General features: G+C 32.1%; 2 protein-coding genes across 2 annotated transcripts; one reads left to right on the forward strand and one right to left on the reverse strand.

Moving 5' to 3' along the window:
• The first annotated feature begins 11,707 nt into the window (after positions 1-11,707).
• On the forward strand, positions 11,708-13,417 carry LOC7475431 (uncharacterized). Its single transcript, XM_002315558.4, has 2 exons — positions 11,708-11,727; positions 12,221-13,417. Exon 2 carries the CDS (start codon positions 12,227-12,229, stop codon positions 13,268-13,270), a length of 1,044 nt encoding a protein of 347 aa, XP_002315594.2. The 5' UTR covers positions 11,708-11,727; positions 12,221-12,226; the 3' UTR covers positions 13,271-13,417.
• Positions 13,418-15,052: 1,635 nt separating this feature from the next.
• On the reverse strand, positions 15,053-16,513 carry LOC7459996 (membrane protein PM19L). The gene is made up of 3 exons (XM_002314478.4): positions 15,999-16,513; positions 15,565-15,742; positions 15,053-15,473 (listed from the first exon to the last, which is right to left on the reverse strand). Exons 1-3 carry the CDS (start codon positions 16,126-16,128, stop codon positions 15,236-15,238), a joined length of 546 nt encoding a protein of 181 aa, XP_002314514.1. The 5' UTR covers positions 16,129-16,513; the 3' UTR covers positions 15,053-15,235.
• Between the last annotated feature and the right edge of the window lie 2,314 nt (positions 16,514-18,827).

Here is an 18,827-nt window from a genome sequence, read left to right on the forward strand (position 1 = left end):
ATGATTTAAAAAACATCAACGATAACATATAAACCAAACCACATACATGATGATCAACTCAAAATAAATAAAAGCTTTTCAATATTATAGAAATATATCATTTTAATATTTTTAAAAAGTTTTCATGATCTTATTCGATAACAAAGTAGAAATTAAATAAGAACAGTATAACCCTATAAAAAATAAAATGAAAAAAATCTTAAGTTTAATTCTTAATAAATCAAATGTTAAAAAATAAAATTGAAAGTAAAAAACCTGACCTCTGTCCACCCGAGCCAACCTGCCAAATACGCAGCATACCTGTGAAACCGGGATAACTTTGTGAAAAGAAAATTGAGTAGAAGAACGAAAAACAAATATTTATGTTAATCTAGGTTAACCCTCCAAGTCGCAACGCTGAATATGAGATCGGAATAACCCCACATAAATGAAAGTGAAAAAAAGCACGAAGCTTATCAATCATCAACCAACCTAATCTTGAAAGATAAAAATAAAAAAAAATAAATTTAGAAAATGATTGAAATCAACCTGAGATAATATTAAAAAACCGTGATCGAGTCATGAGGCCAGGACTAACCTTATAAAAGACAAACTTGAAAAACCTACGAAGCTAAATCCTCAATCAACAAAATGTTGTTGATGGATAAAAATAAAAAAAATAAATCAGAAAAAAGCATAAAAAAAAACAAATAGAAATCAAGTGAACGATGACCAAATTTGAAATAAAAATAAAATGAAACCAAATGTTTAAGGGTGGAAAAAAAATCAATTAAGAAAGGGATTAAAAAACAAATAGCAATGAAAAGAATGGGTACCAAGTTTGATATAAAAAATAAATAAAACCAAATGTTAACTGGTAAAATTGAAAAATAAATAATCAAATTCAAAACATAATAAATGACAATCAAAAGAATGAGATCAAATTTGATATATAACACCTTTCAATTTTGGCAGGCATTCTAGAGGAGAGGAGAAAAAAAGAAAATAGGAGAAAAAAAGATCACCGGAGCCCAACCGTTGCCCCACCATCAACACGCGTCAGACCACTGGGAAGAGCGCAATGTGATGCTTCAAACAACATCGTGGAAGCTATTGTTTGGTCGCTAAACGACTCTTTATACACTGCCTCATCACCGTGAATGTCTCATCCTTGCTGGAACATGTGTTACACGTACTAGGCTATTTGTTCTGCACGTCTACTCCAGTCTCCATATGTATTTTAGTTTTAATTTTGGTTTTTTGACACTTGATTGTTTTAAATTAGCTGAATTTTGTTCCATTTTGCAAAACCAAATTTTAGTCCAGAGCACCAAAGATTCCCCTTGATATTGCAAGATCACCATATCAAGACAACTAAAAAAAAAATATCAAATTAATTCTCAAATAAAGTTAATATGAAAGGACCAAATTAGAAAAAAAAAAGAGTTGAGGGACCAAACTTAAAAAAAAGACGTGAACTTTTTTTTTGGCTATGCAAATCAGTCCCCAATGTTAACAAGGAAAAGGGTCTGAATATTTTTTAAAACTTCAAATTTGGTATTGAAAGCTCTGATTATTTTAAATCAATTAAATTGAATTTTATTCCGCAAAACCAAGAATTAAAGGAGCTACAAGATATATTTTTTTTTACACCTTAAAATCCTCATATGCATGCATGAAAAACAAATTATCAAGACCAACCACAAATAAAAGCAATTTTAAAGGATCAAATAAGAAAAAAAACAAAATCAAGGGATCAAAGCGTGAAACATCTTAAGGACTGAAAGAAAAAGAAACACTGTTCGAATAAAAAGTACTTCCCCTCGCAGTCTGCTATTTTCGACTGAGGTGACTTAGTTTTTTTTTTTTTTTTGATAATATATAAACGATCAGTTAGTTTTCCATGAAAATAGAATATGCTACTCTTTTATATTTTAACATTATTTTAGGCCTTTTCTTTTCTGTTTTTTTGTCCTTGCAGTTTTCTTTCAATCAAATTCTACCTTCTTCTTTTTTATTTATCTGAGATTGAAGCAAATTCCACCTTTGTTATCTCTCAAACACAAAAATCTTTCCTTAGCCCCTCCAATCTTGGTATAACCACCATCTTGGCTCCGTCACAACTTCATCTTCTGCTCTGTTCCGGTTAAATTCCTCACCGTGAATTCACTTTTCTAGCAAATTACGTGTTCACGGAGAAAGTAAATGCAATCAACTATTTTGTTTGCATTTCATCCATTGATCTTTAAGATATATCATAAATTCGGCTCCCTTTGAAATCCACTCTATCATCCATTCATCTTGTTAAATCTCAGAAAATATCATAATTCATGAAATTATTTTATCTTCTCTGTATTACCATCCTGTTTTAATTCTCAGGAGATATTGTGAGATAATATTCTTACTATTTAAACACAATTTATGCAGATAGATGTGCTCAATTTCTTTCTCCCTCATGTCGAGGTGACAGAAAATAATAATTATATTAAATGTGACGCCATTACTGGAGTCCAAGCTCCAGGAACTCGATGCCCGATGCGGACCTTTCGTTTTCACAACTTTTAGCTTCAGGCAAACAGTGCTTTCTCAGTCACCTTTTCTGCCACAGGCAACGCTGGAGAAATCCAACTTATTGAGGTATTTGATGCCAAAGTAGACTCGGAATTCCGACCTCGGCTCGCGATTCGTCCACGAGAAGATTGATTGCCTTATAAAGCCAAAATACTAGATTGGATTGTTGAATAATTAGGCAAGCAATGGAAGAAGTTGAGCATGCCATCCTCTAAAAGGAACTCGGCACCGGCCAATTGCTAGGTTGAGTTGTCTGCCAACAACCTAGTTATGGGATGGTTATGCTGGTCCATTTTAATGACAAGGACATGAATTTTAAAGGAAATTACTTATATGTGTTGAGAAAGAGCAAGTATATTGATATAGAACGACTTGATTTTTACACGGAATTTATTAAATCCAATATGATTGTAAAGTAATTTTACAATTTGATTTAAATTATTACTGATTGAATTAAGTTGATCTAGATTGATTAAAATAATATCATATTAAAAAAATTATTATAATTTTGTTATGAGAATAACTCTAAATTATTTTAAAAAAACTCAACCTAGACTATAAAAACGAGTTAACTTAGTGGTTAATTTGGTTAACTATACTAGGTTTAATAATTGTAATTTAATAATAAAAAAAAAACTTCAAAAAATGATGGATTAACAGCTATGTACCATGCATTTATATACTACATGGTTACATGAAAGAGAAAGATAAAAGAGAGAGAGATCTTTTCTCATAAAAATAGGAAAAGTATGAGGAGTTACTTGCCTGTTTGTTTTTGTATTTTAAAAATGTTTTTGAAAAAAATTAAAATATTTTTATTTTTTTTCTTCAAATTAATAATTTTTTTGATGTTTTTAGATTATTTTGATGCGTTGATATCAAAAATAATTTTTAAAAAATAAAAAAAATTATTTTGATATATTTTTAGGTGAAAAACACTTTAAAAACCAACCACAACCATACTTCCAATCAGGATTTTAACTCTGATTTTATTCAATAATTTTTAGGGCAACAGTCTAATAACTTTAAATAATTAAGGACCTAATTTAAATATTTTAAACTACCTTCTCTTTAATATGCAGACACGTGGTCAACTTTTCAAAAGTTGCAAGGCACAAATGTACTATTGAATGCGATGGCAGAAACGTAGTTTTGTGAAAGTTCGTTGCCAATTAGTAAAAATCTAACTAAGATATAGGTACGCGTCAGCTTAAAATAAATTTGACAATTTTTTTATTGTTTTTCCCGTCAGGTTCGTACTTGCCATCACTTTTTTTTTCCAGCTACCCATTAGATTGCAATTTTATTTTATAGTTTCTTTTTATTTATTTATTTTTAACAGGTTCTTATTTAGTAGTAGTAAGATATGTAACAAGATTTGTTTTAACCAGGGCTGAATACATGAATGTAAGACACCATTAAAATAAATGAATTTTTTTTTTAAGAAAATTAAAAAAATTTATATTTAAATTATTTTTTTTAGATCTTTTTGATATATTGAGGTTAAAAATAAATTTTAAAAAATAAAAAATATATATATTATTTTAATATATTTTCAAACAAAAAATTATTTTAAAAAACAATAATTACTATATAACACTTAACCTGCTCTAAATACTTTGCAATTCACTTTTTTTTTTCTTCTTCCATGTTGTAAAAAGACAATGGATGGCATCATTAGTTAAATACATATCATTTTCAAATTTATTTTCTAAAAACATGGAAAAAAAATTGATTATCACAAAAATCCAAAAAAGCAAAAATTATCCTGTTGTCTTATGCAACCTGGAATGTACCCAGCGACTTGGCAGCAGTTACTAGGAAAGATGGATCTTAGCTTGTTTGAAAGTGTGGTTATGATTGATTTTCAAAATATTTTTTATTCAGGAAAGCGTTAAGATAATGCTTTTTTATTTTTTAAAAATTATTTTTGATATCAGCGCATCAAAATGATATGAAAAAATCAAAAAAATATTAATTTAAAGTAAAATTAAAAAAATTAAAAATTTTTCAAATACATTTTTAAATCGTAAAAATCATCGTCTAAGCTTTTTTTTCACGAGAATCACATTATTGCCATAAGATTCTTAGCACATATGATCTTTTGAAAAACAGGCCACGCGTCAGTTTGACAAGGAGAAGGTGATGGGGTGAAGGTAAAAGAGAAGGTAGAGGGAGGATTGACCTAGAAACCCAATTGTCTTGGTTCTAACAGAGCTGGATTCGTAGTTGAATTGCTTCGAATATAGATCCAATCAAATATTTTTGTCGATTAAAACTCGGTCAACTCAATCATGACCAAATCATTAACTCGTTGTGTAAATACAATTCGACTTTTTGCACTTTTTACTTTTGCACTAATTTTTGGAACATGTGATTAACAAGACAGTAAATTATCTATCTAAATTAATGTACTGACACTTCGAAACATTAATTATTGACATATTATTTTGTTTTTTAAAAAATATATTTTTTTTAACAACTTATTTTTATTTTATTTTATCATTTAATATTAAGTTATTTTAGAAATTATACTTTGTGATTTGTTTTATTTTTTATATTGGGATACATACCGGTTTTTTGGATTTAGTTTTTTCTTCTCGAATTTAACATTTAGTGGGTTTCATAATGTTTTTTCGGTTTGTTTTTTATGAATTTATTCCGATTTCATAATTCATATCACAGGTTTAACAGGTTAACACAGATTGACTTGATTTTTTTTCGATCGCTTTTTCTAAATGATTTTTTTTCGATTTCATCTTTCAACATTGAGTTTGTTGGAAATTCGGCCATGTGATTTTCTCGATTTATTTTTTATGAGGTTATATCAATCTCATGACTCAAATTATGGGTTTGTCAGGTTGATCCAGGTTGACTTTAGTTGTTTTTTGTGGTCCTTTTTAAATCGAGTTTCATATTTTTTTTTATTTATATGAGGTTGTCCTTATCTCATTATCCAGATTGTGCATTTGACATATTGACCCGAGTTGACTCTATTTATTTTTTGAATTATTTTTAATTAAATTTTTTTCTCAATTTCACCTTCCAACAACTCAATAATTTTTTATTTAGTTTTTTTCTTTAGTTTTATAATTCAATATTAGGTTGTTTGAGGATTGAACTTCATATTTTTTTTTTTCAATGTGCTTTATGTGGAGTTATCCTAGTCTTAGAGATTTTTTTTTTAATTTTAACCTTCAACATTTGATCTGTTGGAAATAGAGTTTTATTTTTTTATTTATTTTTATAAAGATTATTTCGGTCTCATGATCCATGTCGCAGGTTTAACAGGTTAGCTTGAGTTAACTCGAGTTATATTTTTGTCATTTTTAATTTATTTTTTTATTTCATCATTCAATGTTGGATTAGTTGAAAACTAAATTTCATAATATTTTTCAATTTACTTTTCAAGGCGTTATCTTGATCTTATAATCCGGATTGCAAATTTAGCAGGTAAATATAGGATAACTCGAGTAGGTTTTTTTTTTTATCTAATATATTTTTTATTATTATTTCATTTAACATTGAGTTGATTTGGAATTGACATTCAAAATTTTATTTTGATTTAATTTCTATAAGGTTATCACGATCTCATAACCCATGTCATATATTTGATATATTAATTTAGACCGATCCAATATATCACCATATCAATATTTTCTTTAAAATGTCATTCAACATGCCATCATATTAATATTTTAAAAAAGATATTGTTCAATATGCATCATACAACATAATTTTGGCAATGTTTCTTTAACAAGCTTGGAAAATATAAGGGGAACAACTAATTTTCACAAGTTTGCCAATACATATAATAAGAATTCTAGACAACCGATTGAAATATCAACAATACAATTATTTTTTATCATTTACCAACATGTATGCAATTATTTGTCATCATTTACTGACACTATAAAATTTCTACATCAACAATGTAATTATTTCTTGTAATTTACCAACATCAACTTACAAAAGATTATTAAAAAAAACTAAAAGAGATCAGTGAACCACTGTAGATTGTGTCTAAAATCACTATGGATTGCATTGTTTACGTTTTAAATTTGTTATTGCGATAAGTTTTGGCCAGTTTTCTTTCACTGTTTTTTTATTTGTTTTGTTGAGTACGTGACAGCCTTTCTGCCATATATCTTCCTGTCTTTTTTTGACAGGTTACAACTTTCCCATCTCTTTTTTTTTTCTGGCATAAACGCACCAGAGAATGCCTCACAAACAAACCAAAGAACACGTTCACAATTCCAAATCCATCTCAATTAAAATTAAAAATTCTAAAGGGGCTTGAGAAAACATTGTAGCCACTGAGTGTAATCACTGTAGACTGGAGCAATTCTTATCGCTTGAAGGTCTGCTTTTGTGTGGTTTTCTCGCGCGAAGTTTTAATTCCTGGAGATCTATTCACTGTTGGTTTGCTGGTGTGAGATGAGAGTTTTTAAGCTGTTAGTTCTCGACTGTGTGTGCTTTTATGGGCTTGGGTGTGGCTTTAAGGCTGGGCTGGCTGGTGGCTCTATCCAGGAGGAACATCGTCTTGGTTTCAAGGAAAACACTGTGCATTCTGAGTTGATTCACTGTAGCTTCAAATAGTGTTTCTCATAAGAAGTTTGTTCTATTTCACAACATGCTTTGTTGAATTTTTTCTATTATTTTTATGTGTTGTTCGTTGGTGTGTTTTCTTTTGCTTTAGAGAATAGAAATGTGGCCACCAACCCAGAAAATCTGGCTTGATTTTAGGAGTCCTTTCTTCTAGATTGTACGTGTTCTCATTATGCTACATTAAATGCAACGCCCAATTTGGTTGAGAGAGCATGTGAGTTTATTTGTGATTAGTAATTTGGTCAGATTTTGTTTATTGTTGCAGTGATTCACTAACCAGTTTTGGTTTTTTTAAAATTAATTTAATTTTTGGTTTGTTTTTTACAAAATATCACTTGACGATGAAGCTTTGTTTATTAGGTGGCTTGGCATGGATTAAAAGGCTCTTTGTAGTTCTTCTTTATACATGACTGGTCTGCTTGCATTTCTCTGTGCTGGTACGTTTTCTTTTCCAGGAATTAAGGTGTTGACATGCATTTGGATGTCTCAGTTGAGGTAGTTGAGAGTAGGTTGGTTTCAGCATGCTGATGAAAGAGGAGTATGGTTCTAAGTTGTTTCAGCTGACAGACATTTAATGCACGTTAAGGTTGGCATGTTGCTGCCAGTGTGTTGTACAGTTTTTTTCTTAAGCTGGAAATGTGGAGACAAAGTAAGGGGGCTGATTTGTTAATTTAGTTCTGACTTGGGTAGGTGATGGGTTGTCTTGTTGGAATGTTTTTTAAGAACTCTATTTCATGTCTGGTCATAACAATCACTTTTATTTTGTGACATCCAGTTGCTTGTTTTTATCATGTTGGTAGGCATGTATTTTCCTTTTTTCCTGCAAAGATATATAATGCTTTAAGCTCTGTTTCTGGGTGTACTAGCTCCTAACTTTTTCTCGGTGTTCTGCTAGGACATAGGCCAGTTTTTTAAGATCATTCTCTGTTTTTCGTCGGCTTTAGTTTCAAATCAATTTGGGTTGCAAGTTATAAACTTGGTACAGAGATGTTTGTTTAGACATGTCAATGCTTATTTCCAACGTTTTTCTTTCATGTGAAAGCCGAATTTGTTCATTGTCTTTTTACTGTATTTTCAAGATTTGGCTGCTTTTAGTTGTCTTTAATTTTTTTACTTTTATTGAACGATCATTTGTAGCATTGTTTGTTGCCTTTTTTGTTGTTAGTATTGTGGTTAAAGTTCACGTTGTTTTGTTCCCTGTAAAAAAAATTGTTATTTGAGATGAGGCATTTGAGGTTGATTGGTGCTTGAGATATGGGAAAAACTGGCTTTTTTCATCTGGATTTTAGGTGCTAATTTGGCTGATAAGTGGATTTATGTGTCTGAAAATGTTTGTTTTACAGGTTGCTCTATCTTTTGCAGACCTTCTCAGAATCTTTAATCGTGTAGGCTATTGGTTTTGCTATCCACTTTCAAGGAATGTTTAACAATTCATGCCTCTCTTTTTTTTATTAGGCAGTGTTCTGGTTCTTAGTTGTTTCGTTCTTTCTTTCAAGCTATTTTCTACTAAATTTGTTTAAATATCTTTGTTATTGTTGAAGGAGTTTAAGTTGAATTAATCAATGCTTATTCTTTGTTTGCATGATAGCTTGAGTTTGGGGTGTTGTTTTGCTTTGCTGGAAAATATATGCTTGATGATATGTGTTTTTTAAAAAAGGTGTTGCTTGAACTCATGCTTAGTGATATGTGTTTAAAAAAAAATATGATTGAACTCATGTTAGAGGTTATTTAAAGAGATGCATTCCGAAATGAAAGATACTTAAGAATAAGAAATAACAATATGATGAAGATTTTTCCATTTGGGTGTTAATTGCTAGGTTAACTAATGAAATAATTCAGGCAATCAAGGTTATTACTTCTATGCTTGAAAATAGAGAATTAAATTGTTTATTGGTTTGACATGGTCATTTAAGGTGTTGTATGTTGAATTAAGAATTTTGGACATGTTATTTTATTTTTCCTTGGCCTATGAATATATAATTAGCAATTAAATTATCACTTTAAATTTCAGTACATATGATTTATACCTGGAATGGTTTACAACTTTATGCATAACCATTATTGTTTTATTGGATTCTATTTTCTCTCCACGAATATACATTGCTCATATCAAGACCTTTCAATTCAATTACATATGATTGCTGGCTACTTTTGTTTTCAACAAAACTTGCATAAAAAAATTCTCTTTCTTAAATTATACTGTTAATTGCCATAAGATATGGTTACTTTCTTGGTGGATATCGTAAGAGTTGAAATCAAAAGGGCTTTAAAAAAAGTTTTAGAATGACGACATAAACTGTATATACGGTAATGTGAAAAAAAAATCATGGTAAATTTTTATTTTCTTGCTTCATCCACACATTTAACTTCATATAATACACAAATGTGGACAGAATTTTCAACATTCAATTGCATCTATGACACAAAACAAAAAAACCAAAAACATTTTAGTGAATGTTATTTAACATGTCCAAAAAATACAGACATTAACTAAAGCATCAAATTATAGCAAACTTTTTTATTTTATTGTACAAGTTATTCTTCCATGTTATTTTATGTTACACAAGTTTTCAGCACACATCTCACATACCCTTTCTTTTTTTTTTTGACATAATTTAATTTATTGTCTTTACATCACAAGAGAACTAGCAATTTCTGTATTAATGACTTGGATTTGGATTTTTACAGCAAGAAGATGAATGTTACCATCTGTAATTTTGATATAATTGCAAACGACAATGTCCTTTTAAGTGTTCAACAATCTGTCAGCTTATTTACCACTTTTAATGTTGTTTATAACTTTATCTATATTACCAAACCTTTGATACTAGACTTGGCTTCAATTCTCTTCATCATTACCAACCAATCTCTTCTTTTTCATGGATGTTATTTTTATTTTAGCCAAAAAATTGTCTCAATACACGTAATTTAAAATTGCTCGCAGCAAAGCGCGGACAGTAAATCTAATTAGGCTCTAAAAGCTGTCAACGGAAGCATGGGTTTGCAATTTGCAATAAAAAAGCAGTAAAAAGACTCTTAAAGACAAGGGAAAGATAATTCTAGTTTTTTGATGGAGGATTAAATGGTGTTTTGAGCAATTGAAGGCCGGCTTTCCTGGTTTCTACAGTTTTTTATTTTGCAGGAGCAGCAACCATAAAAAAAAATATATAAATATCATAATTATGATTCCAGAATTACAGTATTATTATGTAACCATTATTTCGAATAACGGTTTAACTAAGTGATTGAGTTTCATAATTCAAAGAGTTGAAAAGTGCATGTACAACCATGAGAAACACTTCGCTCGATGTTTACTAACACCTTGATTACAGCGTAAGAGAGAGCAACCCAAGTTGAAAAAATCGATCAATGAACCGTACGTGGCAGACAATCTCTCTAATTTAATCCTTAAAAAATATTTAATATTATATATAAGTATGTTAAATAAAATAGAATTTAAATCATGGGGAGTCCAACCATACAACAACAACGACCATTCGATTGAACTATAATGATCTATCAATGACTAGGATGAAACTTGGGTGACATTAAGTGAAAATCCAAACCGATTGATAGGGGTGATTATTTTCGGTTCGGTTCGGTTTTTATCAAAAAAAATAACCAAACTGAATTTTTTAAAAAAAAAAACGAAACCGGTTCAAACCGACCGGTTTCGGTTCGATTTGGTTTTTTTGGAAAAAAACCGGTTCAAATTAGTTTGGCTCGAATTTGACTCGGTTTTTTCCAGTTTGGCTCGGTTTTTTCGGTTTCAGGCTTATAAAACTGAAACCAAACCGGTCGGTTTTTTCAAAACTTTAATCGGTTTAATCGGGTTTTTTTCACGGTTCGATTTTTTCAGTTATTTTTTTTTCAATTTTCTCAGTTTAATCAGTTTTTTAATTTTTTTGCTCACCCTTACCAGCTGATCATAAGCAAGATCGCTATGTCGCTATGTCATGTCGTATGTATTATATAGATTTATGGAGATCATAGAATATTTTATCAATCAATTCAGATGATTAATAGAATGATGTGTCATAAAACATAAAACTAACTTTTATTTATTAAAAATCAAACACTTATTTGTTGAAAGAAATTCTAAAAAATGTTAAAAAACGAGTACTTTGGTTGAAAAACTGATTTTTTATGAAAAAAAATATAAAGGATTATATTTAATAAATTAAGACCATTATTTATTAAAGATTAAAAGAGTTGTTTAAAAAAAATATTTTTGTTGAAAGTTTACTGTTTTTAAAAACAGGATTTAAAAAGTTTTGTAATTTAAAATAATTACTTTTTAATTTGGAATTAGAAAACTCCTCCAAAACCTCCGAAGGATTCACAATTTAAATATTTTATAGATTAAGAATAAGCTGGGCTCAGGTTATAGCTTTTTCCTGGACTCCAGCTTTCGTTATAGGCCTGACTTGACCCGGAGTGGCCCGTCTTAAGGATCCGTCCCGCTATGTTTAGCCCGCCTTTGTTTTCCCAATTTAAGCTCCCTGAATAAAATCATCTAGGGTTCTTTGGTTTTCTTCATCTTCTTGACTCCTCCTCCTCCTAGCGACAGTAAGCCTCTGCTTTCTCTCATTCATCTAGGGTTACCTTTTTTAACTGTTCAAGAATAAACAGGGTTTTGTTTTTGACTGCTGACAAATAGTTTTCAGTGTTAATCTTTAACATTTCATGTATCTTGTCCATGCGCTTGTTGATTCTTCACTCTAGGGGTTCTATACGTGATTCTGTATTGTTCCATATGTTTAAGAATGTTTGTTACTTACGAAGTATATTGTTAGATGTTGTCGTGTCGTGAATGTGTTCTGCCGCTTTTGCCGATGTTTCTGGAGGAAGTAAAATTATTAATCATTGTATCGATAGAGTTTCTGATGTCGAGATACGTTAAGGTTGATGGTTCTTGATGATATGGAGCTAGATTTTGTCTGCTTTTCTTGAGTTGATCTGAAATAGTGAAATTAGAATGTAGTTGTTAACTACTACCTATTTTCTTTGGTGTCAGGCTGATTGTTGTTGGTTCCCTTTGTTGTTTTTAATTTGATTCCAGGAAGAAATGGGGAAGGAAAAGAAAATTCTTGCCGGTGAATCAGGTCCTGATGTTGATCTTAAGTCTCTCATTCATCGAAGTTCATTGTTTTTTGACAAGTTGATTGAACTCATCCCTGCTAAGTTCTATCTACCGACTGATGAGAAAGAGAAGCCATGGTTTCACGGCCTTAGTAAGGGTGCTAAAGCTTCAGCAAAGAAGGAAGCAAGGGAAAACATCAAGAAAGCAAGGAAAGATCGGCTTGACCCTGAGAAGTCTTCTACAACAACCCTTGATTTGTTAATGCAAAATTTGGAGAAAGAAAAATCAAACAGTGAGAGTGATGGTGTTGAAGTGGAGATCAATCCAATGATGTCTGGTTTAGAAAACGATGACCAATCAGTCACGTATGAAGAACTCCGGCAACGGCTTCGTCGTAAAATTGAAGAGCTCCGAGGTGATAGAAATTGCGGAAGTTCAGAAAAAGCTAAGTGGAGGAAGGAGAAGAGAGGGATTGAGCAAAAGAAACGGAAGAGGGAATCTGGGTCTGGAGAAAAGAATCATGTCACGAGTACTTCATTGGAAAGGGTGGAGAAGGATGCAGAAGAAGCTACAAAGGAGCTCAAGTTTAGTCATGTTAAAATGGGGACTGAAGAAGAGCATGGGAAGAAGAAGAAGAGGAAGATTTCAAAGTTAAAGGAGCTTGAAAAGGCAAAAGAATTGGAAGAAGCAAAGAAAGATCCAGAGAAAGGGGGTGTTATCTCAAAGAAGCATTCATGGAAAGCAGCTACAAGTAGAGCTGCAGGAATTAAAGTTCATGATGATCCAAAGCTTCTGAAACAGAGTTTAAAGAAGGGTGAGAAGAGGCATCAAAAGAATGCTGAGAAGTGGAAGGAAAGGATTGAATCCCAGCATAAAATGAAAGCAGAAAAACAGCAAAAGAGATCAAAGAATATAGCTGGCAGAATTGAGCAGAAGAAGATGCGGAAGATTGAGAAGAGAGAGAAAAAGCTCATGCGGCCAGGGTTTGAAGGTCCTAAACAAGGTTATATCAATGAAGGTTCAACTTGAGGTGCCTCAACTCGGAAGTTTGTAGTGTTGTGTTAGTCTCCTGCTCTTTTTTTGTCCAATTATCCTCGCTCTATTTTTTTTCCTGCACTTTTCATAGTTTTGTATTAAGCATGGTTTTGGTATCAAAAGAACGTTATGATTTAGGAACCCTGCTCATAAAACGCTCCCGCCCCCGCCCCCGCGTCTCATTTTTCACGCACCATTTATTGTTCCTTCATGGTATGTTGTTGGTATTGCTAGTGTCTACTAATTGCTTATAACAAACACAGAAGATAGAACAGAATGTGACCAGGGGTTAATTTAGCTAAGCCTAATTATTTTGAGTCTGAAGCTGAATAACTTGGCCAATTTTTAGACTGAATGCTTGGTTGCCGTACTGGAAGCCTTTGTTGCTGCCATCCGATGGGTGTTCTAGTTAGAATGTTCTTTTACCCGCGTTTGTTTTTGAGTTCACAAGCTCTGCACTTTGACTGTAATGCTCGTGAGGAGATGTGGTTTAAATTAATTTTTTTGGGAGATTAGGAGAGAGACTGAAAACATCATGGGTTGAAAGTGGAAAAGAAAAACTACAGTATTACACAACAGTTCATAGAAAGGCTAGTTCAAAGTGGATTTAAATGGAGGAGGCTAGTCTGTATAACCAACTGTAGTCAGTTTGTGATTGAGATATTGGTTAGAGTTTGTAATTCTATGTTGACCGATAAACACTACTTTATTTGTTCGGTCGGTATCTGGATATTTGCAAGCTGAACAAGTAAAGTGGCCTGCCCTAGGAGTAGAAATGTTCAGTGATAGTCTCTTCCTATCTCACCTGGTAATGTTTTTCCCCTGCAGTTCTTTCACTTTTTTATGGTGAGAGTGGATCTTTCTTTCTTTTTCGTTTATTATCTCACCTTCAAATTAATCCTTTTTCTCTAATAAATATGGTAATAGATAGATGATCAAGTATATGCTTCAAGTTAAATGAAAATTATGTTGAGAGCGTTTGTCTATGTGCAAAGTATATGTGAATTGTTGTGGAAAAGGTAAACCGAAAACTTTATACTCTTGGTTCTAGGATTAGTGTCCAAATATCTTCATTCTATACTTTTCGGTGCTGCCTCTATTATATGCTTACATTCTTCGGCGCTACCTTTATCACACTCTGATATTGACACATCTCTTAAAACATTTACTCCACGTCTTGTTTCAGAAGTCAAAATGTTCATATAATCTGTTTCTGCTCTTCTGGTTTCGTTTCATTGAGAAACTTGTGATAAAGTACTGTGATGTTATAAGAATGCACGCACCCCTGTTAACCAATCATTTGCCATCTACAATCACCTGTCAATGTCAAGAAATGGTATAGCTTGCGTGTTACAGTTGCTGTCTAGGCTTTCGCATTTGGATGCTGGCGATCCCTGTTGAGCAAGAGAGTGTATCTTGAAGTTGGGGTGGACGGTAAAAGAAAAGCTGCACCGAGAAACATGTTTCACGCCCTCTCAGGTCCGTTTCCGGGTGAGATATCTTGCTGGGGTTTAGCGATCTGAGGTCCTGCGCCTGCCGCAAGGGACAGAGCCAGAGAGGTGGTGTTTGTAATGGTACCGATCACAATTCCATGCGAGGTTTCTTAGAGAGTTTGCTGTAAGGTTTTTGGTTGGTTGGACGGTCGTGTTTCTTTTATCGCGGAGGGTGTCTTCCTCTAAAAAGATGAAAGAGCATACAAAACTAGATTTGCAATACTTCACCAGGAACGAATGTAATTACTAATTAGTTTGTTTTTTTTTTTAAAAAAAAAAAGCATTAGGACAAAGTCATTCTCATTACAAAGTCATAAAACAACACGACCTTTTACTTGCATAACAACATTACAAATTTAGGGAGATGAAAATAACAAGTTCAAACAGAGCAAATCAATAGCCCCAGCCAGGGAGATGAAAATAACCCGAGAGGCTATCACGCTACACGCCCATTTAGTTATTCAAATTAAACCCTAGCGCCAGCTACAGGAACAGCACCGCCCTTGTGTACAGGTTCACTAGTACCGGCACCGACGCCATAGTCAGTGTCACGGTATCCTGGTCCATACTTGCTGCTAAACATCCCGGCGTGAAGCAACAAGACGTACAGAAGCTGGGTAAATGTCAAAATGATTATAAATGCCTCTACTGCCCGCAGCCTCCAACCTCTGTAGCCTCCTACGTTTATCTCCTTGCACGCAAACCTGAAAACAATAGAGATTGCAAAAATTACTGATTGATTAATTTGATGGCCTCTACCAAGTGGATTTGTGTTAGGATGCCAAATTAACGTACCCAAAGGCTAGGGCAGTGATGGCCCAGGCAACCAGCGAAGCTGATCCTGCTGCAGCTAGACTATCACCCCTCCATGCCCTGATGTGGGCGCCACCAACGAATTTGGATACCATGCCAACAACACAAGCTAATATTGCAAAGGTCAGGAAGAATCCTGTTGCTCCATTCCCTCCAAAGCCTGGCAATTTTATTTTTTTATTAGCCAAACAAAAGAGTTTACACCATAGCCACTAAGGAAACAATGAAGGAGAAGCAATGATGAGAGCAACTGCCAACACACCTACGTGTTGAAGATTAAGGCTGTTTAACCAGACACAAGATGAAGTTATAATTCCTATCTTTAGCTTAAATATATACTCGTTTTTTTCTCTCAACCTTTTGCAGTATTTTTAGGCCACTACTGTGTGAAAGATGAGAGAGAGAGAGAGGCTTACTTGGGTGGCTGGTTTGGCCATTGATGTACCTATTAGTGCACCAACTAGCAAAGCCCAGGGCAATAGCATACATGAGCAGGTTAAGAAACAGCAATGGAGCTGCTATGTTTCTCCCAACCGTCTGCGCCATTCTCTTTCAACTTCTCCTTTTCTTTTAGCCTCGATTCTTATCTCTTCAAGCCCACAAAAACAGATTCCCGCTTTATACAGAGAGATTCTCTGCACCACTCTTATATATCCTTCTTGCAATTACACTCCAAACTCCTCGCAGTTGCTTCCTTTGAGCTGCCTTGTCAGGGGTTTAGCCGTGAAGCTAAATAGACGAGTTAAATGTATAGGCACAAGATACGTGTAAGCCAATAAGGCCTTCCATGCTTGCTTTAGATTACAGGTGGTAGGACACTTGTCGATTTTTGCTCTTACGTTTCCCATGAAGCCTTCTTCATCCCTGTCTTGGGAATATCTCGAAGTTGATAACTCAGACTGTGCCTATCCGACGTGAATAATCTGAGTGCCCATCCTTCACTTAAAGAGAATAATATAAATTATCAAAATCTTATTTAACAGCTTAAATTATTAGATTGAGATAGTTTTTTAATATGGTATCAAAGTCTTGATAACCAAGTGGTCACGAGTTCGAATCTCACCATCCCTATTTATTTGATAAAAATTAAGCATAAGATAAAATAAGCCTATGCAAGTTTCAAGCCCAAATGGCTTTCACTTAAGGGGGTGTGTTAGAGAATAAGGTAATGTGAGGCTGTGCAAGTTTCAAGCCCAAAGAGCTTTCACTTGAAGGGGTGTGTTAGAGAATAATATAAATCATATCCTGAGACCTCACCTAAAAGCTTAAGCTATTGGGTTGAGATGATTATTTAACATTCACTATCAATAATTACTATATGTTTTAAACTTTTTATTTTTTATTTTTTTCAGCAGAAGGTTAATTTAATAGTCCTCCTGCAATCCTATTTTTCCACTCTAATTATGTGAATATAAGAACCTTTGTGGATGAAATTATAAATCTTAATCAAGTCTCTCTTTAGAATTGAGATAGCGGTGATTCTGATAATTATAAATACACATGATTCTGATAATTTTATTAGGCTTTATATTATACCATGAGATTATGATAATTTAGAGATTTTTTTTTATGATGAGAGAAAGATATTATTTTTATTTGACATATAAAAAATATTAAATGCTATGAGAAAATATATCTTTTAAGCCTTCTCTCCACCAAAAAATAAAAACCATAGGCTATAAAGATTTATTAAATCTTTGAAAACGAATTAACCGTATATTTATTTTCGTGGTATTGAATTGGATGACCATTCATATTTAATATTTATTTGTTTTTCAAAATCTGAAAGCCTCTTTCTCCTGGATCGTCTCTCATAATCTTTTCTTGGATAAATGGTGAAAGAGCACGATCATCCATATGCGTGAATGAAGACCGCTAACCAATTCCATATTTTCCAAGGGACAATGATAGCTTCTCCATGATGGGCCAACACATCATCCTAAAAGAGGGACAGCTGAAGGTGGGTTTGTATTTTAAATTTTTATGGTTGTGTTTTGAAAAAAATAAATTTTAAAAAATATAGTTAGATGGAATTAGTTGGATTTAGATACATGTTTGATAAAAATTATGGTTGAGGTTTATGTGCAGCAAAAAAACATGTATAAAATGTTTGGTAGTTGTGTGGTTGCGGTTGCTTTTCAAAGTGTTTTTTACTTGGAAATGCATCAAAATAATAATTTTTTATTTTTAAAAAATTATTTTTGATATTATTAACACATCAAAATGATCTCAAAACACAAAAAAATATTAATTTAAAGTAAAAAAAATTAATTTTTTTCAAAAGCGCTTTTGAAACGCAAAAACAAACAGAGTTTTACGAAACTCAGTTATAACAGCATGTAAAAACTATATTTCAAACTTAATTTTTTAATAAATTCTATAATAAAAAAAAATATAGTTTAGTATTACCAAATACTTTTTCGCACTAAGAACACAAAAGCTCCAGGTAAACATACCCGCCATTGTAGACTATGGCAGGCTTCTACACTCAACTCAAAGCAATTTTGACATTAGCCCAGGCTAAATTGGCTGGTTTTTTCGACGTTCAAAGTGATGGAAAATTCAAGTTATTTTATAAAATATTTTTTTGTTTATAAATATATTAAAATAATATATATTTTATTTTTAATATTAACATATCAAAATCATCTAAAAAACTAAAAAAATTAATTTTTTTTTTAAATTTAAAATATAAAAATAAATAGATAAAGCTGGATTATTTTAGAAAAAGTAGCGGTATGATTAGCTTGATTTGTAACATAACTTTAATGGTGATTGACTAGAATATCAACCTCTATAGGACTTAGGAGGCTTGTCTTTGCCGTTTCCATAAATCAGTGATTGTGATTCTTTCATAAAACGGTTTGCAGATCCAAGCTGCAATAAAATTATCTCCTTCGAACATCCAACTTAAAATTCTATGACAGTAAATGATTTAATATTTTTTATTTAGAAATGTATTAAAATAATATTTTTAAATTTTTTAAAAATTATTTTTGACATCAGCGCATTAAAATGATCTAAAAACACTAAAAAAATATTAAATTAAAGTAAAAAAAATAATAAATTTTTAAACTTTTTTTAAAACACTTTTAAAATGTAAAAATAAACAGGAAATAAGAAGAAGAAAAACAAAAAGTTTTCGAACAATTACGAAACAATCTCTCGAGATGGGATATTTTACATTTTCCCCACCAAACAATCTTAAATGCTAAAAATGTTTATATTTATTTTTTGAAAAAGAA

This window comes from Populus trichocarpa, chromosome 10, assembly GCF_000002775.5.
Source record: "Populus trichocarpa isolate Nisqually-1 chromosome 10, P.trichocarpa_v4.1, whole genome shotgun sequence".
NCBI lineage: Eukaryota > Viridiplantae > Streptophyta > Magnoliopsida > Malpighiales > Salicaceae > Populus > Populus trichocarpa.

Bases quoted from the DNA above. Each gene is read 5' to 3' on its own strand.
- LOC7459996 (XM_002314478.4), bottom strand. From the start codon at position 16,128: ATGGCGCAGACGGTTGGGAGAAACATAGCAGCTCCATTGCTGTTTCTT. The intron at 15,743-15,998 runs GTAAGCCTCTCT...TAAAATTGCCAG, and splicing joins TGGCCAAACCAGCCACCCAA to GCTTTGGAGGGAATGGAGCA. The intron at 15,474-15,564 runs GTACGTTAATTT...TATTGTTTTCAG, and splicing joins ATCACTGCCCTAGCCTTTGG to GTTTGCGTGCAAGGAGATAA.
- LOC7475431 (XM_002315558.4), top strand. From the start codon at position 12,227: ATGGGGAAGGAAAAGAAAATTCTTGCCGGTGAATCAGGTCCTGATGTT.